General features: G+C 51.1%; 1 protein-coding gene across 3 annotated transcripts in view; it reads left to right on the forward strand.

Moving 5' to 3' along the window:
* LOC149363874 (uncharacterized) overlaps positions 1-24,024 on the forward strand; it is a 186,530-nt gene that overhangs the window by 117,974 nt on the left and 44,532 nt on the right. For 2 of the 3 annotated variants that reach the window (XM_089573854.1, XM_089573855.1), the window contains exon 2: positions 14,359-14,594. In XM_089573854.1, the coding sequence (XP_089429980.1) occupies positions 14,359-14,594 (236 nt within the window). Of the gene's footprint in view, positions 1-11,790; positions 11,994-14,358; positions 14,595-24,024 lie in introns of those variants that run through there. The other variant, XM_089573856.1, reaches the window with a different exon arrangement.

The raw sequence follows: 24,024 nt of genomic DNA on the forward strand, positions 1-24,024 counted from the left end.
CGGGCTGGGTCAGCCCGACATCTGGCGCGCCCCAACTCGACCCGCAACGTCGGGCTCGTATATACAAGGCTAGTGGCCCAAAATCTGCCGCGCCTTTCGGCGAGGGTGTGGCCCGAACAACATTAAAGGCTGGTTCAATTTAGCGACGGAGGTCGCTCGACAGGTTTTAATTTGTAACGCTCTCTCCCCACTTTACTAGTGCGGCGGAAGTGGTAACTAATTGCCCGAAATCGATCGCGCGGTGTTAGCGACTACTGTGTGTGAATCCGCCCGCCATGAATCCGCCTTGACTCTTTTTGACGCCCGAAAGCACTACCCCCCATGTTCCTTCTCCGTGCTCTCGGCACTGTGGCCAAGGAATGTTGGGAATGCGTTCCCCAGCTATGAGAAAAAAAAATAAAGCCGCATATGGCATGTGTGGCTCCGTATGTGATATATTTTAAAACCAGGATCCTGGATGCGGGGAGCCCATGCATCGCGGGATGCTTCTTGGACCATCCCTTTGCGGACTTGTCAGTTCGCGGATGAGGCGAACCGCGCCGTGGGCAAAACATATGGGCGCGAAGAGCCCTGGAAATAATTTTCTTGGCTTCCAGCGGCTAGCTTTGAACGCTGAAAGGTCATTCTCACCTCTTCTGCGTTCCCTTTCCCTCTCTCTCTCAGTTCTCGTGATTTCAGCACTTTGTACCCTTCCTGCACCCTTCCTTCTAAATGTTATGTTTTTTTTTAAATTTTATTCTATATCTTGCAGCGTGCGGCACATGCACGCTCGCTATGGTTTACGAGTCTTCGCCACGCTGTATATAATAAAGTTCCCGTCGTCCGCCGTGCATTACGGACTTGGGACGACAGCTCGGTTTCGAGAGGCGCCTTGCTCCCCGCGGACGACCGCAACGAAACATTTAAGATATAAAAAGTGAAATAAAAATACGAGTCGCTAGGAACGGAGCTCGGGGTCTCGGGATTTGTTAGTGCGACGTGTGGGGAACAACGGGTTGAGAAGTCGCGGAGGGGGGAGGCGTGGGCCGTAATAAACTCGGCTTTTGCCGAACCGTACGCGGCTCGCGCCTCTCGCGTACGCCCCCCCCCCCCCCCCCCCCCCCCCCCCCCCCCGCTGAGGAGAGAGTCCGTTGTTCTCGGAGGCGTCCTTCTTTGAGCGTGTGGCACGTCTCTCCGGCGCTGTCCGACGACTGTGGCGATGGCGTGGCGGCGTTATTTACGAGGACTACGTGTACTTCGAGCTGGCCCATGCTCTTCTTCGAGAAGGCTTATTTGTTTGTTTGTTTTGTTTTCGCGAGCGCTTGCTGTTTATTTGCGTTGTTTTCTGGCGTCGGAAACCTTAATTCATGCTTTCGGTGCAGCGCACTCTATCTCTTCACCCTCTAATCTTTCCCTCTCTCTCTCTTTTGGTGGTTTAGTGTTCCTAGAAACCTATTCTTTCTTTCTCTCTATCCCATAGTTCTGGTTCGGAATTTTGACCTCCGTTTTCTCAGCGCGCTTGTTTCTTCTCTCTATTCCTTGCTTCAGCAGCTTGACCTCTTGCCCCGAGATCGCGGCAGGATTCTAGAATACAATAAACCAAGAGGTGAAACGTTTAAGTCCGACCTAGAGCGACTCCCCCCGCTTGCCCTCCTTTTTTCCCGCTTCAAGAAATAAAGAGAACGAGGGCTCAGCTCGCGAGAACATTGCCGAACTGCCTGCTAACACAGGAGCCGAGAGAACAGAAGATGATGCGAAAGGTATACGACGTGCAGTGTATAGAGAGAGCAGGAGGGATGGAAAGAGGCGGCTCCTATATACGCGTATAAACATATATCTTGGCGTGAGTAATGTGTTTTTATCCTGTCTATATTTTTTCCTCTCTCCTTCAGTTGCTCCGCCGCGAAACAGTTCTCGTAATACCTTCGCGCTCCCCCCCCCCCTGCTCGGTATACGCGGCCGCGAGGTCCATAAAAGATGGTGCCGGCAACCGTGTCGTATACATCATTTCGCCGCCCTGCCAGGTTTTTGATAGGGACGTTGTATAACACACCCCCTTCCACGTTTCTTTCAGCATGCACGCGTCGGCGACCTTATCGAAACATGCGCGTGTACCGTCGGCGACTTTACGATAGCGCTGCGTGTCAAGGGTGAGAAGGCGGAGAAAGTCTCTCTCTACTTTGCTCTCGGGCTGCAAGCAGCGAGGAAGCGTATCCTCCTCAAGAGATGTGTCCGCTAGAAAAAAGAAAAGACGTAACGTAATATCTCCCTGGAGAGGATACAGAAAGCGACGGAGAGAGAGGGGGGAATGGGCGTTGAACGCGTACTTCACGCACAACCCTATTCGCGCTCGCTACCACTACTATACGCCTTGAGAGCGGCCCGTATAGCGTCCGCAATGAATGCGAGGAACCGCACGAACCAGCATCTATTTCGCCGGTCTTCCTTCCCCGCTGTACGGGCGTATTTGTCGCTGTCGCGCAGACTTCCCCTTCTAATTGGCTTCACCGGCGAGCTGCCGGTAAACAGGTGCGGCGTCGTCATTTGTATTTGCGAGCGTGTGTAGGTATTTATGAAAGCATGTCCGAAGGCGTATTAACCAGTCAGCCCGCGCCTACCGCCGCGTGTCGCGGCCGTTCATTCTCAGGCGCACGAGGCGGAAGAAAAGCTCACCCGACCTCCCTTCTCTTTCTTTTCTAACCCTTCTTTGCCGGGCTACTCCGTCCGGAAGCTCATTTCGCAGTGGGGAGGAGGGCGCAAAGATGAACTATATAGGGACCGAAGAGGAAGGCCGCGGAGGAAGGTGGAGTGGTTGCTCGAGCGGCACGCATATTATGTTATGTTTGTTATATGCAATGGCTTCCTGTAGATGCCGGTACGTCTGTCTTTCGTCGATAGGACGGCCCCAGCTATTCCTATTTTTTTTTTGTTTTCCCCTGTAGGGAACCCACTATATCTTTCGGCGCACGTTGTACTTCTTCCCATTTGCGCCGCATCGCGCACTGTTCATTGGTGCGGCGCCGCCTCCTCTGAGTCTGACGCCTTCTTTTCAAGTGGCCGCTCGTTGAGGTTCGTTTTTGTTAGGCGGCATCCCCGCTCGTTTTTTTTTTCTTTTTTTTTTGCGCAGCCGCTGCTGCGTGATATTCACTTCCGCGAGTCACGAGGTCGCTGCTGCTGCTGCTTATATATCATTGCGTCACACACGCACGCACGCGCGCACAGGCGGAGCTATACGCATTCGAATCCCACCCCCCCCCCCCCCCCCCCCCCCCCCTTTTGGCCTCAGCGCAGCGTCGTACAAAACGCCGGAGTAGAACAAAAAGAGGACGAAAAAAAGTGCGTGCGCACATGCTCTTCACGCGAGATCTCGAAGGGGTGCTCGCCAAGCAACGCCGCGGGCGCATCGTGTGATGAACTGCTCTATACTGTCACGCCACTAACGCGCCAGTCCACTCAGTCAGTCGGTCGGTCGGTCCTCGATATATATTTACCCGCAGAGAGCTTCGCTAAACAAACTCGATGCAAGCCGGGCGACGCCAGCGAGTCTGGCGGGACCACTTCTTTATTTATGTTCTCTCTCTCTCTCTCGGAATGAAAGGAAGACGCGTGCTGGTCGTCGGATGGTTGACGTCTTCAAATCGGCCGCATTCTGCATGCCATCTCGGGTGGCCTCAAGAAGAAGCAGCGGCGAAAATGAGGCGGCCACTTATCTGATATTTGGCAAGAATTCTCTCTCTCTCTCTCTTTCATACAGAGCTCCTAGATGAGTTGTGCGCGTATGTGTACCCCATAAGCATCAGCGAGGTCGCTGCTGGCCTCTTCTCTTGCTTGTTGCTTGCTTACCCCCCCCCCTCTTTCCCTCTCTCCCCTGGCTCTTTCGCCGCTGTGCCTCGTTTCCTGATCGGGAAGACGACGCGAGCGCGGCTCGGATTGCTGCAGAAGAAGCGTCGTGCCTGGCAAGCACTGCCTGGTCTCGCTGGTGTTTGCGTTGCATACGCATATTTGTTTTTGATGTTGTTTTTATGTCTGGTTCTCTGGTGACTCGTCGGCCGACGAGACTGTCGACCTCGTTGAAGCCCCCCCCCCCCCCCCCCCCCCCCCCCCCCCCCCCTCCTTTTCTGTGTTTTTTTTTCTCGCGCACATTTTGGTTGTAGAGTTGATGGGCTGCGCAGTTCTACTTTCGTTCGCTTGACGCAGTCTGTACGCGCAGTCACGAATCGCTGACGAAGTTTTGCTAGTCAATAACAGGCAGGCAGGCAGGCAGGCAGGCAGGCGCAAGCAGGCGTTCCAAATGAGTCTAGTTCCTTTTAGGCAGCCCTGTTGTCAGGGCGTCGTGTTTTTTCCTTCCAGACGGCTCAGTCGCATGTGGAAGTAATTATAGAGCGCTATCTGCATGCCATTAGATGCCCCCACGTATCGAGGTTATACTTTGTCGCTTGCTCGCTCCGTGTCAGCCAGCGGGGGTGATGGTTTAACCTCGCTAATGAGATGCCATATCTGCAACCTAATATGAGTGCCGTTTAAGGCTTCATTAAGTGGAGTTTCCTTGCTAATTTACATACCTCTGGGCCTGTTGCGAGCTCCGTTTTTTTTTTGCCATCCGTTCAGAGTTTGTAATCGTTTCCCTCGAACTGGGATTTGGAGGTTCGCGAATGCTCTCGTACGCTCGCGCATATTCCCCGCGTATGTTTCCAGCATGTTCGCGCATACTCGGGCATATTCTCTCGGCATTATATTCCTTGCATGTCCGTGCATGTTCGCTCATATATGCTCGCAGGTTAGCGCAGTTCGCCCTCGCGCCGTTCTGTGGTTTGTCGCCAAATTGCTCGGGCTTGTCTCTATTTGCGGAAATGGCTCGCTCTAGCCGCCGCAGCGTTTTTTTTTTTTTACTACAGAGATAAGAGTTGTCCCAAGCTTCACCTTCTTATCAGACATGGCGACTGCTCTTCCGGGCACTGGTGACGAAGTCGGGCGAAACGACTCACGCCTCGCCTGCACCCATCTGTATATTTATAGGGCGGCTGACAACGGGCGCTGATTTCCTTTCTTGTATTCCGGTTTCAGAGCGTTTCTTTTGAGCATGAAAGCGCCGCGAGTGATTGGTTTAAAACTGTTACACACTTCCAAGTTCGTTGACCGACCCGTACTGTGCAGCTGTATGTCTCGGTGCCGTGGTTGTGACGCATGGAATGACTTCATTAGCAAAAAAAGAATCTAATTCATGCTCTGCTGGTCTGGCTACGTATAATTAACTTAGCGGCATTGCATTTTCCGCTTTATTTCATCCGTCGTTAGCAACTGTGATGCACGAACCGACAGAAAGGGGGTTGAGCCTGCACTTGGAGCATAACTTTATGAATGGGACTAAAAAGAACAGGTACTATAGTAGGATACATCTTAACAGCACTTAGCAACACTGGGCCACTGTCCCGTGGCGTCCTGTATTACTCCGCTAGCCAATCATAACAGTAAACGAAATAAGCTTCTTAATGTTTGACTTTATTAAACAAGCCATGTATCAGGATTGAAGTGCTTAAAATTCTCCTTTCTTGTGATTAACTACTTGTTTATGTAACAAGGAGAGTTTGAACAAGGGTTTTAACTATTTTTATTTTGTCGTGGAGGCATTCTGCGGCGGTCCTAGATGTGTGCGGAGCTTCACTACAGACTTAAGTTCTGTCCGACCTTAGCAACGTCCCGCGAGCACCACAGATGTAGTACACTTCGTCTCCAGAACGTCTGTCTGCTTTTGGTTACATGCGCGAAAATCCGCTCGTGCTCGCAGAATATAGACTACGTTCGCGCTCGCATCACGAGCATTTGGAACACACTACAAGCGCTTACGCTACACGTGGCTTCTTGCCGTCAGCAATTCCCAGCAAGCCAAAAACCTCTCAGACGTCTCCGAGAGGTTTTTGGTTTGCTGGGTTCTGTGCCCGTTCACTCTGCACCCAAGCATCCCACGCGACGATCTTTTTTTTTATTATTGTAATTTTAGAGAAGGGCTCATATTGAAAGCAGTTACAAAAAGCGACCGCTTTCCACGGTGTAAAATGCGAAGAAAATTCCCCGTGCATAGCTCGGTTTCAGTTACCACCAGACAGACACCCTCTCATATAACGCCTCTATTATCCAGTAAAGTATTTTTCTGCTTCTCTAGACGCGTTCAGTGCCGGGACGAAAGGAAACCGATTGCCCCGTACTTGTATTGCATGTCTCGTGGCATCGTCCCTTATGTAAGCGTCAGCGCGCTGAGCGACGAGGTGTACAATATCCTGCGAACGCGGAAGAAGAGAAGCAGCGGGCATACACTCCTTGTTTGTTTGTTTTTTCGACTTTTGCGTTCAATGCCCGCGCAGCGGCGGCGTTCCGCGCATCGCGTCGCCAGGACCGAAGCAATCCGAAGCCCGTCGAAACGCATCAAGCCCCTCCTCCTGGCTGTGATCGCTTCCTGAATGTGGGATATGCTGCTGTACCCGCTGCTGTGTTGATGCCGCCGCCATCGGCGCCGCGCGGTCGTTCACCCCTATCTTTCGCTGTCTACATACGGGCAAGTGGATCGCTGAGCCCCTCAGTCACACAGCGAAGCTGCAGGAGCCTTTGGCCGCGTAATGAAAGTGAGCGTGTGCCTTCCGCCGAAATGAAACCTCCTCCAATCGTTTTAGCTCTTTTTATTTTGTCTGCCGTATCTATTACGCAAGATAACTCCGCGACGCCTTTCTCGTGTTTTGCGTTCGGCTCGGCTCTAGACACGTGAGGCGAGTCTGGGCCGCCGGTGGTCAGTGAGTCAGTCACGCGGCGTTATGGGTTGGTCGAGAACAGTATGGAATCAAGTTGCCTGGCTTCGAGCGATACGTTTCGACGTGCATGCCCTGGACGTCTCTGTTCTGAGCATTCGTGTGTTGCCCGACTCGAAGCCTTCGAAGTTTACTTTTCAGTGCGTTTGTTTGTTTGTTTTTCTTTGCGATTCTAGGTAGTCTCATTTTGTAGCGGATAGAAAAGTCGTCTTGAAATTCCGCGCGACACGCTAGTACGAGGATGGCGGGCAAATTACGACAAGCGCTAATAACGCATTTGGAAGCGGTATGTCGAGGAGGGAGCACGGTGCAAGGATTCTCTGCAGTGAAAACTTCAGCGTATGAACACTCAAGTGTGAGCAGCGAACGAGAGCACTGAACAAAGCTCTGAAAAGTGTGAATGAAATGTGTAGAGGGAACACAGAAAGTTGGTTCCTTCTGGGGCGTCGTTTTCTGTTTGGCTATCGGCGTTCCTTAACTTGTGCGATCGCTGAAAAGGGGTCAACGTGCTTTCTTCTTGACGATATGATACTCAGTGTTCGTTGTTCTACAGGGTCACAGCTGTTCAACATGATGTTATGACGTCATTTTCTATCTGGCTATCGGTGTTCCTTAACTTGTGTTAACATGGAAATGGGTGTCAGCGTGCTTTCTTCTTGACGATACTTGGCGACGTCGCGCCAAGATACATGCACTTTCGAGAAGCTTGCAGGCAAAGCAACCTCTCCAGTGCACGTAACTCTTCTAAACAGCCAAAATTTGTTGGTCCGCAACGCCGAGATTAGCCTCGTTTTCCAAATTCTAAAAACTGTAATGTATATTAATTACGGTGGACTACACGCCTCTCAGTGATTAAGAAGCCCAACAGTAATAGTTAAAAAGTTAATTGTTCAATCTTAGATAACCAGATTGGTAACTAGCACTTCTTAGCTCTATTCTGACGTACTTCGCCGCTCATAATGCAATACGAAAAAAGCGCTGTTCAAACTCAAAAAGCCTTTTTTGTGTTAAAATCGTGTAAGTCCTAGGTGAAACACCCTGTATATATAATGTGTGCGTGTATACTGGTAAGGCCCGCAGTAACCGCGTGATGGGTTCTCGCGCCCCCTCACGGCATTAGCGAGTAATCTGAGGCACAAAGCGAAGAAACTGGGCAGGGCATGCTTTTTACCGGAATCCAGCGCACGCAAAAGCGCTTTAGCTTGCTTAACGACAGCGTCTCGTTTCGAATCGAGTTGCGTGCAGGTATAGTCGCTTGTAGCCGCGCTTCCACTGGCCTCACGGTATACCGCTCCTCGCGTGCTGCTCGCTCGCACTTAGTTGGACAGGATACGAGTAACGATCTCGTCGACGATTGCGTGCAGCACGCAGCTCGTCTGGCGCCAGAAAACAAATAAAAATAAACGAAACAAGAGCACCGAATTGATACTGCCTTTGTTCTTTCTTCGTTCTCTAGCACCTGCCTCTCTCCCCACCTCTTGGGTGTAGCCTAGGGTCGCAGAGAGGAGGGAAGGGGGATATGGACGTTACGCGGTAGGTCGTCTTGCTGTGGTCAACCCCTACACTGTTTCCTCCGTTGCGACCACCGTGTTCAACAACCCTTCTTCGCTGTGTCCTTTCTGGTGCTATCTTGTTTTGCCCGCCTTTCAGACGCGGTCGGGTCCGCATTCGACGTCGGACGGTGTGCGGAAGCCAAAATGCTCGACTGTCCTCCCGCGTAGCGCTTACGTGCCTCCCTGTTGCCTCGTCTTTCTTGCGCTCGGGCTGCCCTGCGTGACGTCTTCTTGTAAAGACGCCGTCCACTGAAGAAGGTACACAAGATTAGTGGGAAGCGGGGCCACCGCGTATCGCGTTCGTTGACCCCTCGCAGTGACGAGCTCCGGTGCGGAAAGATGGAAAGGGCGGGGAGAGGGATCGAACGCGCAAGTGTTCTGAAGTGCCCCGTGTTACCGCGATGGAGTTGAGCTGACCAAGGAAAGCGGCAGAGCTTATCGGCGACAAAGAGAGTTCGAGTCGCACTGTATTCATTTCCCTCTTTTCGTTTGTCGTAATCTTTTTTTTCTTGCGCAAGTGGAAAGGAAAGTTGTCGCCGATATTTTCTTTTTCTTGCGGGCTCGTTTTATTTGATGGGTATTTGAACATCGTCCTTTCGTGCTCGACCGTATTCGACGGTTCTTGGCACTTTTGTGAAGTTTGCTGCTGCGTAGGGAACGAGATGCGTTGTCAGTGCGCCGTGGGCTCGAAGCCAGTTGTTGATCATGCTTTCTGGAATCGTCCTCGGAAACAGCGCCTAGATGTCATGCTTTCGACTCGTTGGCGTCTAATGACTTTAATTGTTCTTTATACCCGCCGCGGTGGCTCAGTGGTTATGGTGCTCGGCTGCTGACCCGAAAGACGCGGGTTCGATCCCGGCCGCGGCGGTTGAATTTCTTTGGAGGAGAAATTCGAGGCCCGTGTACTGTGCGATGTCAGTGCACGTTAAAGAACCCCAGGTGGTCGAAATTTCCGGAGCCCTCCACTACGGCGTCTCTCATAGCCTTAGTTGCTTTGGGACGTTAAACCCCATAAACCAAACCAAACCAACTTTAATTGTTCTTTCTAAAAAAAAAAGAAAAAGAAACCACGCTCAGAAAAAAGCCCCGGACGTAGCTAACATTTAAAGGTGGCGTGCTCTCGTCTAAACATTTCACGCGCGTTTCTTATCATTTTTTTATTATTAATCGCCTTGCTATTTACCAAGTATTGCTTGCGCAGGCGCCCACTCATGCTGTGACGACGCGATGTCATTTATCTCTAAGCTTTGAGTAGCTCGCGAACTTTATCGCGAATTTATTATGACAAGTCCATCTTCGCTGCCTGTACATCGACCCCCGAGGCTGCCCTTCTGCTGTGTGGCGCCTGTCACACATCACAAGCGATGATTCTGTCCCGAAAGCTATCCTCATTTAAATGTCGTAATGCAACGGCCTATACAATTGTCGCGTGGATGAAAGCCACCTGTTGCTTGTGTCAACAATGGCCGAATAGTGTGCGTCATAGCCTGAGCTGCTGACCTGTTAGATGTTTGTGCGAGCGTTTAAACTTTCCGGCTATCCATGCATACTTCTCTCTGTGGCTAGGCTCGAGATTGTGACTCTATGTAAAGTTCTCGTACAATGGAAAACATCCTCGTTTTCTTGTTTTATGTCGTCTTTGTCTTCACAGAGATTGGACGAATAAGTACGGCGAGAGTCTGTCACGTATAGACTTGCGGACGCGATCAAAGTAGCGGTTCAAAATACGAAATTCTTTATTCCTTTAGCAAACATGTACCCATTCATACATGATTACCTTTAGGCCTTGCGGCGATAATGACCGATAAAAAAATGTCAGTGAAAACGTCACAGCAGTATCGCGTCCTCGTCCATTCGTATTGAGAGTCGCTGTGACCTTTATTTCCAATCTTGGCTTGGCGAAAGTTTTGGGCCTACATCTGGGAATCGCGCTTGCTCCATTTCTGCTATCTGGAACGATTTGCGTTAACTCATCCGGCACACTGAACGATTAACTACTAGACAGAGCTATTTCAATGCTATCAGCCTCTAGTTCGGACTCGTCGCGTTGTCTTACCATTCGCTCGTCTTCTCAGCCCTCTTGCGTGGGCAGTTAGTTATTTAAGCGGAAGAGCAACTCTCCCTGACTTTTCAGTGGCAGTTTGCTTCGAAGCTATTGCAGCCTTCACGTCTCGGTCGCTGAACGGGGCTTCCCATGAAGTGTGTTCCACGATTCCAGTCAGGCCAAGCCCGAGTTTCATTTTACCGGCTGCTGTAAAACCTTCACTGACGTCATGCGGGCAACCTCTGGGTAAGTTTAGAACGCCATCCGCCCTTTCGAATGCCCCTGAATGTGGGGCCATTCCGAGCGGGGCCGAACAGGGGAAATTGCGCGTTTCTGCGATTGACACCTGCAGTTCTCGCGCGCTCACAAGACGCACGCAGGGACGACAGAATACGGTACGGAAGCTTAACCGCGATTTCGTGCTCTGGCGGAGTCTCAGATTTTTTATTAGTGGTCTTCAGTTCCGTTTCCAAATGCAGAATGAACGGCGAAGAAAGGACGCAGTATGCCCGTCGAAGCGTAGTATTCCCGTTAGAGCCAAGTTTTTGCATTAATCGTTACGAACCGAGCAGTCCGAGCCTCCTTAAATCCGATCTCTTTCGTCGCAGACTCAGCACTCTTATCGTACTTCGAATACTCCACCCTCTATGGGGACAAAAACAACAACAAAAAAAGAGGAAGCTTTTCATTGTACGAGAAGTTTACATGGAGTCGCATTCGGGAGGCTGGCCTCACAGACGAGTAAGGATAGTCAGAAAAGTTGGAAAAAAACGTGCGAACATCTGTCCTCCGCAGCAAAAAGCTTCACAAAAGTTCCATCCAAGCGACTACCGCCACCCCCGTTCTCTCATAACGCGGTAGCCTCTAGGGGAATTTCGGGTCTGATGTCGCGCAGGAACACCGTGCGCGCTGAGCAGGAGGATGAGGAGAATGAGGTAGAGAGAGAGAGAGAGCGTACCCAGAGCGCAAATGGGAGAGCGGGCCCATCCGCGTGTACTACGCCAGAGAGGGATAGAGGATGAGGAGTACGCAGCGTACACAGCAGCCGTGCCGCCGGGCCGGGAAACGCAAGGTGCCGGTGGTTGCTGCAGCGGCCGTCACTTCTCTCTCTCTCTCTCTCTCTCTTTCTCCCTTCTTTCTTTCCCGTGTATGCGCGTACAGTGTACGCTGCGAGGAGGCTGGCTGCGCAGGACAACGGCGCGTACGAATTGAGAGGGGCACACGGGTAGATAGAGAGGGAGAGGGTGGGGCGGTGGAGGAGATGGCCGCGCTCCACGAGATTGCTCGGTCATTGAGTCAGTAGTGCGTGCGCGGGCGACGCGGATGCTGGGAGCGGCGCTGTGCGAGGGAGACCGCCTCGGAGAGAAGCCGCGCGTCGAAGACGACCGAGCCACTCGCGTCCGTTGGCGCCGGCCTGTTGTGCGCGTGTGCCGCTAGTGTGAACGACGACGGTGCGCGCTGCGTCACTTTTAGAGCGTAGCGCGCCATGGGGCCCGCGTCGGCAGAAGCGACTTCGGTGCAAGTGCCGGGCTCGCCGCATCGCGTTCTACCGGGCTACGTGACTTTTCTGCTGGGCAAAGGGGACGTGTCGAGGCTCGACATGGTGCGGCCGAACTGCGGGTCAGTTTCGTTTGCTTATTTCTCTGTTTCGGCGTGTTTGTGGTGGCTCTACGCGATATGTGCTGTTTTCTATGTCCCCACCCCATGTTGCGCCGAGTTATGTTCCATTACGAACCGAATATCCCATTTTTCATTGTCGAAGAGATCGCGTGGAGTTGCCAGCGTGACTGGTGCTTGCTTGTTAAGGCAAGAACAAAAGCAAATTTTGTGGCCAAGCGATTCTTGTTGAAGTTAAGTTCTAAACAGGAGGTCCTCATTGAGCGTTTGCTGTCTTTCCTTGATTTGTCGACTGGTGTTCCTTTGCCGATGTGCGATATGACACTTTTTTTTCTCTCTCTCTTGCGTTCAAGGTGAGCTTCTTTCGCAGTTTATTCATCGCAGGCTCGAAAATTAAACAGCGTATTTTCGCCACGGACGTGTTGCTCTGCTAACTTTTGTCACTAGTTTCCTTAGCTTCATAGGTAAAGTTGCTGTGTTTGGTTCAGGACTCAGATTTTTTTTTTTCGCGAGTTGTGTATGAGAGATAATCGAAGATACGGAGGACCGAGGAAGTGTTCAGTGTAAGGTCAGTTGTATTACTTAATACGCGCGGCAGCTTGTATTTCAATGTTCGATCATGAGCGAATAAGCTGCGTCACTACGCGCCTTTCACAGCTCGCAAGCGGTCGCTTCCAGGGATTGAAGACCACGTACTGAATGCTGCCTGTGGGAGAAGCGTGCTTTAGGGATGCCGCTCATAGGTTGAGACTGGGTGTTGTGTTTCGATGTTCTTAGCAATGCGGTTAAAAAACCTTTCTACTTATTTTTCTTAAATGGAACGCATCGAAAGCTTTTGCTGATGACCTCATGAACTCTCGAGCCTGCGGCTTACGATACCGCGCGTTGCGTCGGGGTGCTGCCGCCGACTTTGGCTTTCCTGTAGAGCTACTGAGCTTTGCGTTGAAGCGACCGTCCTTTTTATGTCAAACACGCAGCCACCGAACAAAACGGATGGCAGTACGACTTTGCGCAGCTCTGGCGTATGCGGAGTACATCGGGAGTTTTATGTACCGTTTCGGGGTATGCCTTGGCAATACGTAGCACTGCCGTAAAGAGGGACGCGCGTTCTTTGCACCGTTTACCAAAATTTAGCTGATCCATGCTGTTTTTACTTCCTCTATCCGTCCACCTCGTTTCTGCCGCTGATGGCCGTGTTGATCTGCTGGAATTCGGCGGTACGTTGTTGTCCTGTCGTTTTTTTTTTTTTTTGAGAGGGGAGGGGGTATAGATAGCATTCATTTGAAAGATCTTGCTCAATGTTTCCGAAGTGTTCTACTTTTGACAGCACGCAAACGAGACTTCGAATGAATCGTCGTATAATATTAGTTATCTTGTTGACGTAACGCGTTTTGCGTCGTCCAAGTTCTCGCGCGGAAGTGAAACCGTGCTGTGGCAGTTATTCTACGCGTGCCTGCTCTAATCGCGCGGGAATAGTGCGGTTAAGGCGTGAAACGAATTTCGGTGTGTCCCTGGCTGCTCATGACATCTAGTTTTTTCGAACATTCTGTGTTAACATAAGTCTGTCACTCTTCGAAAACGCTTGGAGTCGCAGGTGATGCCGCGCATATCCAGACTAAGCCGTTTTGCTCTTTACCGGCACTGTATCGGTGTTGAAAAATGCATGCAAACAGTAATGTTTATTCAGTTCATTGCTCCACATATGCACAGTCATGAACAAAATGTTTGCGGGATGTGGGCTTGCGGAAAAAATAAACTGTGTATTGTCAGGTGAACTGGTTTGCTTACCTGGAAGCATGCGGGCATATGAATGCTCCATTTGCTGAAACTAGCACCAGCCGCTTCAATAGCGTTGTCGCGCTTATTTCTTTTTCCCCATACAACTCTCGTTCCGCGAATATTTGTCCGTGACTGTACATGATGGGGAAGTAATTCCGCAGTTCAACAACTCATCATTTGGTGGGGGAATAAAATAATATTCGTTTCAATTAAGCTCGCTGTACTCGTACGATCCATCCTTCGGCATATTAACGAAGTGGCGAGGGTGAATGAACATTTTGCGACTGTTTGACAGAGTCGCGAGGGCACGTTGGTTTTTCTGCAAGAGCGCGCTGCCTTATACGCGTCACGCGCGTGGGCAGCGTGTCCCGCCGATATACGGTGGAACCTCGTTATAACGAAATAACGGATATAACGAAAGAATTACGATTCCTCTTAGAAGCTCGGTTAACACGAGCTATATCGAAGCTACGACTGTAACGAAGTTATCGCCAGGCCCCTTCGACTGCGCTATAACGAGGTTCAACTGTAGTGAAGAGAGTAGGGCGACAGTTACGTAACCTCACCTTGTTTCGCTGTCGTCTTTCAGGTTGGAGAGCTCTTCGAGCGGCGGCTGCCGGCTGGCGCAGGGGGCCGGCAGCGGGGCGAGCGGAGGCTGCGGCGGTGGAGGCCATGGCTCTTCGTCCGCCGCGGCCGTGGCGGCGGCCAGGCCCGTCGAGCTGGCCTTCCGGGGACTCTCCGTCTCCTGCGGAAGCAAGGCCATGCTTCAGGACGTCTCCGGGCTGGTGCGGCCGGGGGAGATGCTCGCCGTCATGGGGCCCTCCGGTGAGTGCCTCCCCTCGCGCTAACAAGGAGCTAAGCTTTTTCTTTTTTTTTTTTTAAAGGCGAAAGCCTTTAATGGCTCATACTGGCGTCCGCTAGCACAAAGTGTCACACCTTTAACAGCGTGTTAACTCGAGAACTATATAAAAGATAGCAGAAAACGAATGGCTGCATCAGATAGAGGAGGAAAAAATGAACCTAGAAGCCACGTTTGATGACTGTAGAGTAATTAGTTAATTAATTACAGTCAAAATTGCGTCGAAATAGCCACAGGAACGGTGTGACGCCACATCCACCGGAAGTCGTCACAGCATAGTGAACATTGCCACAGAATGGTCGGAAAAACGTCGGATTTGTGTCAAATTAGGTGAAGAAATGTGTAATTAAGCGTAATTAACACTTAAGATCCCCGAAATATCTGATTTTGGTATCAATGTAGCCACGGGCACGGTGTGACGTCACATCCATCGGTAGTCGTCACGGCATTGTCTTCGGCTTTCGCCTCTCAACACTTTAGATGCCGAAGTGTCCTCGCAATTTTTTAAGGATGACGACTTTTATGTGCTCCAAAGGCAGCTTGGCGGGAGACCTCCACGGCTAACGTGGGTTTTGTGTTCTTCAAGAACGCCGCCTCGGTGGCTCAGTGGTTATGGTGCTCGCGGCTTCTGACCCGAAGGACGCGCGTTCGATCCCGGCCGCGGCAACCGCATTTCGGTGGAGGCGAAATGTTAGAGGCACATGTACCGTGCGATGTCGGTGCACGTTAAATAAGCCGAGATGGTCGAAATTTTTCAAGACCTTCTACACCGGTGACCCTCCCCTTACAAAAAAAGTTTTAGACAGAGGAAATACAAATGCCATAGACAGTCTATAGACAATATATAGATTTATGGCCATACACTTTTAGTAGGCTTTTGTCTGTAGACTATGAATAGACAAAAAAACAATATCTATAGGAAGTCTATAGACTGTCTATAGACCATTTTTATAACGGTCGTTGCCTGCCTGAATCGTTTTGGGACGTTAAACCCGGTAAAAGCAAAACCTGTTCTGCAATAACGTCATAGATTATACTTGTTATCCGGGAGGCGAGCTAGGAAGATGAAGAAGAGAAAGTAGTTGTGGACGAAGATAACCTCGATAAGGATGTGCATCATCATCATGTGTAGGAGCTTTTAAAGGAGCTTTCCAAAGATGTACAGCAAAGTAAATGTGCGGTAATCTGCCTCCAATCGTATTTATGTGCCCATAAGTTTCACCCAGCGGTCGCCGTGTGTATTGTCTGCGAGTTTTTTTTTTTCCTTTTATTCCTTTTAATTTTTTTTTGTTCTTTCTACGAGGTTCTATTTCTCGACGAGAACGCCCGCCGCCGTTTCCGACGATTGATCTCGGGTGTGTCGCCGCTAGCGCAAGGAGCAGCGGTCAGGTTTCCTTATTTCCGCGAGATCTTGTTCCAAGACAGATCTCGTGAAGCTGTATAATACCCCTTTTTGTATTGCAAGCACTCAGCTCTTTCTGGTCATCTTGAGCGTAAAATGTTTAAAGAGGTTCTCTTTTTTTGTTCTTCGCGTTCAAACGAGGCTCAGTTCTCTAGCCTCTTCGCAACTCGATGCCGAGTTCAGCGCAGGCTGCCACAGATTGGAAGTTCCAGCGATTGTTCCTCCACGACAACAAAATTTGGTTTCAGTTTGCTGTCTTATGTCCCGCTGTTCGAGACTTCAATATCGCAGGTCTTCGGAATTCACTACTTTTGGCGTTTCGTAACTCAGGCTTTGCGAGTGAAAATTGGATTTATCGCCCATCTATCGAGTTTCAGTCTGGTCTTTTTTTTTTCTTGCAGAACTCGGACGTACTCGTGTGATGCGCTATTCTATAATCAATTCTCGTGTTTCTGTTGTAGTAACGCCGTCTGCCGTATCGCGCAACACCATTTATTGCGTACTTTTACTTTCTTAGCCTTCGCACGCACAAGAATCGCTGGGGATCTTCTTGTATTTCCTTTTAAAGTTCGTTTGAACATAGTCTGGAGGCAGGCGTCGGTTTTGGTTAAAAAGAAAATAACTTGAGTGTTCGAACTAAAGTTTAACTCGATATCATTTATCAAGCGGTTAGATTCGCGCAATCTTTTTATGGTCTCTTTAAATTCACGATTTAAAATTGCGATGGAAGGGTGCGACCGGAAGTGCGGTGATCCGCGTCGTCTATAGCTCACGGTTCATCCCGCCCTTCAGGCCGACAAGTCATCGTCTGCGTACACAAATACCTCCTCAGTAGGACGCACCACTCAGGATTTAATTTGTCGGTGTCATCTCCAGTGCGATGAGATCCAGATTGTTTGGGCTATTTTGCCGCCTTTTTTATTTTTCTTCAACTTTTCTCTCCACATGCGGCGACCAATTATTTCTACTGTGCATCGCGCATCCAAATCTTCTTCCCGTCGATAAGAACAGACTTGTTCTGTTTATTTCCAGCACTCCTAAACGCCCGCAGTGCAAGAGTTTTGCATAGGGTGGTTGGCAAAAACGCAAATGTGATAGGGATTATCTGTTTCGACGAACTGAGCAGTAAACAAAACTAGAAACGCGGAATAAATGAACAGGCGACACGCACCAGAACGTGGTGTAACAACAAGAAAAATGAACATAATATCTACAAATAAACAGTGCGAAATATAGAAATCACACGCATTGCGGTGAAGAGAACAGAACTGGGCGAAAAATTGCACATCGCTTTCTTTTTTAAAAGGTTTATGAAATAACGTCGGATATGTACTTTCCCATCACCTTTCCGTGTGCTGCAGCTATGCTAGACTGCGTCCATGTGGGCGGGCTTTAGCAAAGCACGCAGCAAAAAGGAAAGACGCATCCCGACGTTTCTCTTTTTTAATATTCGGCTTCCGAGGAAGTGCTAGAACTCACACGACGCGCGCCACCTCTTCAGCGCCTCGTTCTATGCGCGGTCGTACTACTGCGTACTACGCCACCACGGTGGCGGTCGTAGGTAGCCCTTTTCTTCCGAACGGCGTGCTGGTTTCCGCGAACTGGTAGCGCTCGTCTCGCGCTGGCAGGGATCCCCGCTGCCTCGGCGAAGAAGTACGCGACTCCCCGCCGCTAGGGCGCGCTTACTCCAGGGCCGTGTTCTGGGCTGGTTCGGACAGCGCCGCGCCAGTGTGGCGGCCGCGACGGCGACGTGGTCGCAGGTGCGCAGGCAATTGTGTGCGCGTGCCGTTTTGACGCGGATACAACCTGCCCGCGGTAAATTCGAGTTCATTTCCTGAGCGAAAACAAAAAAAGGATCGAAAGGAAAGAGTGTGTATAGTTTTCGCATGCAAGATTGCAGCAAGATCGCACCTTTTATTGAGAACAAAAAAGTGCTGCAGGAGATATAGGGGCGTATAGGTATATGGCTTTTAGGTATAGGACCTATAGGTGTAGGGCGTATAGGTATAGGGGCGCTGGCTAGTTCTTATCGCTTCGCGTTAATCGGATCGTTCTTGGAACTGTGCACGAGTTCAGTGATGAAGTACACTTAACAAATTCTTAAGATTTTTCAAAGAGCAGCTTCTATTTTTTTTTTTTTTTGCAATTTCTGGCACGTTTTACTTTTGCGTGACTTGTTAACGTTAAGTCTCCGACTTGGACTCTGCCTTGTCGTCGAAGCTCCGTGAAATGATAAAGCAAAATGAGGAATAGGACGACGGAGGCTTGAGAAGCGAAAAGAGGGGCCATGAGCGGAGTTATAGAGCAGTTACATCCGCGTCAATACGGTAGTAAGACCTTTGAGTAGTTCCCCGTGTGACGTATGGCTTCCTCTCCTCCTTTGCCTCTCGCATTTCTCTTCTTCCTCGTTTGTGGTTCGGCCCGTCTAACGGCGGTCGTGCTCGCTCACAGCGGCACAATGCCCCGCTGTCCAAGAGAGAGCCATTCACCGCGAAGAGGACACGCGCCGCGGGAGATCGGCGACGCGCTTCCCCGCGCAGCGCCTTGTTGCGCGGGAAAGCCATTCTTACGGCGCGGCGACGACATCCCGCCAGGGCCAGTTTGCTTCGTGCTGCGCGCGGAAAAAAGAGCAGCTGCTGTGTCTTCGTTTGTATCCGTACAGTGCTGGACGAAGTCTTCGTTGTAGTGGACGTCCGTCACAAAGTACGACGAAATTTGCGGACGAAAAAGTCTTCTCTGCAGGGGGCGCGCGCGTCGGCCGGCTTGCCGGCACACGTGCGCGAGCGATGAAAGGAAGCAATTTAGCGTCAAGACTGGCCTAACAGGTACGGTCTCTGGAGGGCGAAGTTTTGGACATGCTTCGACGTGCCGGTTAGACGGATGAGGGCCTTTCCTCTCATTTTTCTTTTTTCAATTGGGGGGAGAGTGTACGGCACCGCAACTTTCTATTCAAGGGAAAGAGTTCCTTTTAAGGCTAGCTGCCCGCAGTACACGCAGAGAACCCATTACAAAGGGGAAGAAATGCAGCTGGGTGGAGGCTCGCTGGCCTGCCGAAGCCCAGTGAGGAAACTAGAAGCAGGGACGGACAGTAGCTGGAAATCTTGTTGCGATCGTATTGGTGGACCACTTAGCTCGAGGAGGCGGAATTTAGCGGAATGTAACATTTCGTGTTGCTAAGCCTCTCTAGGGTCCCGCGAAACTCGGAATGCAAGAACTGGGTTCAGCTGTGGCCCATCTTTAGGAACGCACTCTCAGCACGTGGTCGCGGCGTGATAGAATAATCTCGACCTATATATGCATCGTGTCCCTTTTGATATCCTTCTGCTACCTGCGCTTTCCTTCTGCTGGATCCAAGTGCGCGATGAATTGCGACACCAAGGTGTGTCGGCTACATGTAGCTTAGTTGCACAAACGAACTCCACAGGCCACTTCCTGAAAGGTACAGTCGCGCTCAGTATTACCTGCAACACGCCGGCAGCTTCCTTGGTGCGGTTTTCGCTCTATGTCAGTTGAAACTCCCTACGGTAAACACTTATCAGCGAGAAGCACAGCTTTTCACCGCCAAAGGGCCCTCTCTGTTTCGCGGCGGAAGCCTCGATCACATCACATTTGTTGCAGGTCACGCTGAGCGCGGGCCCTTGTGCACTTCTTTCGTTTGTCTCTTTAGCGGTTCTTCAATTCCGGCGCTTGCGGCGTGGATAAAAGGTGTTTCGCACATATTTAGTTACCGCTCCTTTCCTTTCCTCTGGTCCTGCTGCTCACGACCTTGAGCATTCTGCGGACACTGCACGTTCACGACCCCTCTAAAGACCGAGTCGCCTTGGCGGTACGGCTACCGTTTCTAAGCTCGCGCTACAGCGCGATGGCGAAGCGGCGCTTTGTAATTGCAGGGTTGCTAAAGCCTTTCAGTCCACCGCCCTCTTCGCGAATACCTCGCGCTCGTAACGGGACGTCCCGTATGAATGAACGGGTGAAGTCATCCTGTAGTAGAGAGGGGGTGGGAGTTTGTAAATGGCGCGGCAACGGGCAAAGAACGTGGGAGTCCTCGCCGAAAGGGGGCGGTGTCGAAGGATGCATGCCGCAGAAAAGGAGGCGAGGGCGGCGGAGTGTAAGATGTGCGCCGCGTTTCTTCTTGCGTACTTTTTTTTTTTCTTTTGTGGTCGCGCCGCTTTGGGTGGCCGATTCTTTTTGAACATCGGCATTTCACGTCCGCGTCTCTTTTTCTTTTTGCCGCCGCCGCCTCCTCGGAGTAGTTGATCTCCGCGAGCGTTTTCGAGATAAGTTTTTCCGCGGATGGAGCTTTAGCGGGCCTCATTTTTTTTTTCTCTTTCTTTAGCAGTGCTGGAGGCTGCACGCGTAGGCTTTCCTGCGCTTATGGGAAAACGTGAAAGAAAGTGAAATGTGAGGGCTGCGTGCCTTTCTGCGATGCGAGAAAGAGAGAGAGGGTGAGAATTGCACAGTGGCGCCGGCCTGTCCTCCGGTTGTTCCGCGATGACGTCAGGGCAGCACCGCAGCCGGATGAACTCCGCAGCTCGTCGCGCTGACGTCAGCATCCGGTTTACTACGTGACTTTTGGATGCTCTCACGTTACGGAGCGCTGGCACTGCCATGCGCTCACGACCAGGATTAAAGAGGGAAAGAGATGCGTACTTTCTTGTTGTTCGTTATATTTTTTTTGTAAGTATGATGATGATGATGATGTGATCGCGTGAGATGAAACGAGGGAGTGGAGGAAGCTCCGCGCGAATTCTTATGTCCGCTATAAAAAGAGCCATTGTCTGCTCTCTCGAAAGGCACAAAGACGTCGCTGTTTCGGACTTCGTCATGCGGGACGACCGTGCATCTACCCGCCTCTGAATGACGCATAACAGGATCCTCGGGAGTTTCCTATACGATGAAGCGCCGACCATTCAGCCTTCGGTGGCCTCGGTGTTCGCGAGGCAGGTTCCCTTGATTTTTATAAACTGGCGTACCGAAGGAACCATGTACGGAGCAAGCAAAAACAAAATTGCTTGTTAGGGGGGGGGGGGGGCAATAAAAACAAAGCAGAAACAAAAGAGAGCGTTATAAGAAGGCGCGCGTTTGATTTGAGCGCTTGCTGCCTCAGACTGCTCTTGGGAAGGCGCTACCGTTCTGTCGCAATACGTTACAAAGAACGTGTTCTTTTTTTTAATTTTGCAGTTATGTCGCTCGTTTTAAATATAGACCCGTCGTTGTAGAGAATGTACGGAGTTTTAGGCGTTATCCTCGTCCGCGCGTTATTCCCTTCCTTGCCGTTGGAGGACAGCTTGACAGCTGTGGCTGCCGTAGAGGAGGAACAACAAACTGAAGAGTAGATCGCGCCGCATGGTAGGAGAGCGGGCCGAACCTTCCCAAAAACAGAAACCGAACGAAATAGCGCCGTCCCAACTGCCGCCGTACGTAATAACGGAAACTGGCTTGTCGTTTTGATAATAAATAAAAAAATAACTCATAACATCGCCCGCTAACAGTGCACACAGAAGGCAGCTCGAGAACCAGCGCCAGTTTTTAGTGCGGGTGAGTTCGAATACCGAATTCGCGGGGCGGCGTAAAAAAGAAAATAAGAAAGCGCGCGAGAGATGGCGGAAGAAATCTAGGTCACAGCCCCCCCACACCCCCCTGCAACTCTATGTAGAACCCAGAGGAGACAGGGAAAGTCAGCTGCGTCATCGCACGTCTGTCGGTCTCCCTTGTTCAGACAGCGTGGCGGAGGATTAAAAAAAAAAAGCCGAAAAACAAAGCAAACTCCCGCCGCGCGGCTGCTCCTCCCAGCGTTTTATTTTCTCTCAAAACTATAAGGGATAAAAACGCGGCGTCGTAGTAAATATACGCACACATACTTTCTGCATAGGCATAACCGTCTAGCTCGCGCGCATTCGCCACACCCCGCAGGGCACCCACACCAGCCAGGCGTTTGGCGCGTCGTCGTCTGCTTGCTCGGGCGTCCTCCGCCATTTTCTTTATCTGAAACCACGCTTCTCTTATCCGTCACCGCTTCTTCCTGTACGAGGGCTGCGCGTGCATCTTGCGCACGCGCGGCGCCTGGGGTATTACCGTTGTTCAACGGAGGTGGGGGAGAGTGCGGCGACGGGGTGGGCGCTCAGGCAGGCCACGCGAGGAGGGGGAGATAGAGGAGGGCTGCTGTACGCGCCCGCTGCGGGCCGGGGTGCGCGTTATTTTTGTTTTCCCGTTTGTTGTGGTGTTCGATAGCGTGCTGATGCACTTTCGCCTTCGAAAGCGCTTTCGCAGCCGCTCGACCTGATTCTCAAACCGGGTAGGGAGGGGGCTGCCCCCCCCCCCCATCCACCACCCACCATCCTCCTCCTTCCCGCCATTTTCGCTTACCGCGTAGCAGACGAACAGCTCTGCTCGCAGTGTGTCTGTTGTTGTCGTCTGCTTTTTCCCGAACCGCGCAGGGCGCGCCGAAAGTGAGCGGAACCTTTTCTTCTGCTTTCTCCAACGCCTCTTTCATTCGATTTTTTTCTTTTTTTTGCTAGACCTGGAAGGAAAAAGGCAGAGGGAAGAGCAGGAGATAGGGAGGGAATGGTCGACTATGAGAGGAGGGGAGGGCACGAACAGGAGGGCATGCCAGGGCCGCGGCGCGTGCTAGAAAGCACATCACGTCTTCGCCCCGTAAGCAAAGCGATGCTTGCCGTTGCAGCCGAAACGGCGCCAGACAAGGCGCAACAAAGGATGTCTTGTCCCCCCCCTTTTCCCCCGCCTCCTTTTCTTCCTTTCGCGGCATTCCATCGCCGTAAGTGCATGGAAATGGGGACGTAAGGAGACGGACCTCGTGGCTGTAGACGGGTAAGACCGGCCAGGCGTCGCCAGCGTGCATTAGAACGAGATAGACTTTTCCAGTCGCGGACACGTCTCGAAAGTTGCGCCGTTATCGAAGAAACGCCGTTGGAAGGCTGGAACGTGCCTCTGAGCTGCGCGCGCGCGCCTGCTTGTAGCTTTCCGAAGTAGCGCGGGAGAAAGTAACAAAAAAGCCTAAAAAAGGAGGGATTTTGACGCGGAAGCCTTCACCGCGACTTTCGTCAGCCGGTCTGCGCGGGCTAGACAGATGGCTGGCGACCGGCCGACTTAGCAGAAGGCCAGAGAACGCTCGGGATTGAATAAACACAGGGCTTCGAACGCCCTTTGCCGTAGTATGCATACGGGAAGAGGAGAATGGAGGAGGGGGGGGGGGGGTAGTCTCTAGTAGCAGCGTCACGTTCCCCGACTCGTCGACCCGAGGCCTTTGTTGTGCAGATGCCACGCCCTAATCAAAAGACGCCGCCAGGCCAGAAGCAGCGGGCGATGATGGTGGGAGGGAGTCGATGAAGAAAAGCAGCAGGAATGGCGACGTAGCGTAAAATAAACTAAACGAGCCCCTTCCATCCCCCCTCCCGGTCCTCGAGTTCAGCGCGAGCTAAGTTCTTTTTCGACACACTTTCTACCCGGCGGTATAGTTAGCTGGTCGTCGCGTCGACTTCCGCGTTTCGTGCGAGCCTCTGAATGAGATGCTTTCATCTATTCCCTCCCCTTGGCGCGCGGGCATCGATCTTTTAAGCCATTTAATTTTTTTGTTGTTTGATTAGTTAGTACCCTCTTTTGCTCTAAGCTGAGCTTTCACTTGTGGAGAGAGGCGTTGGATTCTTGATGCAGTTTCCTTGTGGACTTACCGAACATCCTCTGCGCCCTAGAAAACGCACGCTCTTGTTGTTTGCTTCCTGAATTTTCAGCATGCGCCTGTCCTAAATCTCAACTTCCATTCTCCGGGCTTAGTTTTGTTCTTTTTTAGTCTTGTTTTTGCCCATTTTTGTCCCAGTTTCATCAAGTTTCATCATAGCTTAGAGCTCTCTTGTTAAGCTCTTCGTTAAAACAGAAGTTGATCATGAGGCATATACTTTACGACAAAGTAAGTACCTCCCGTCGTCTTTTTTTCTCGTTTTTTTTTCTATCTCTCCGGAAAATGGATCGATCCTCTC

This window comes from Amblyomma mixtum, chromosome 2 (assembly GCF_055824585.1).
Source record: "Amblyomma mixtum isolate Tamu chromosome 2, ASM5582458v1, whole genome shotgun sequence".
NCBI lineage: Eukaryota > Metazoa > Arthropoda > Arachnida > Ixodida > Ixodidae > Amblyomma > Amblyomma mixtum.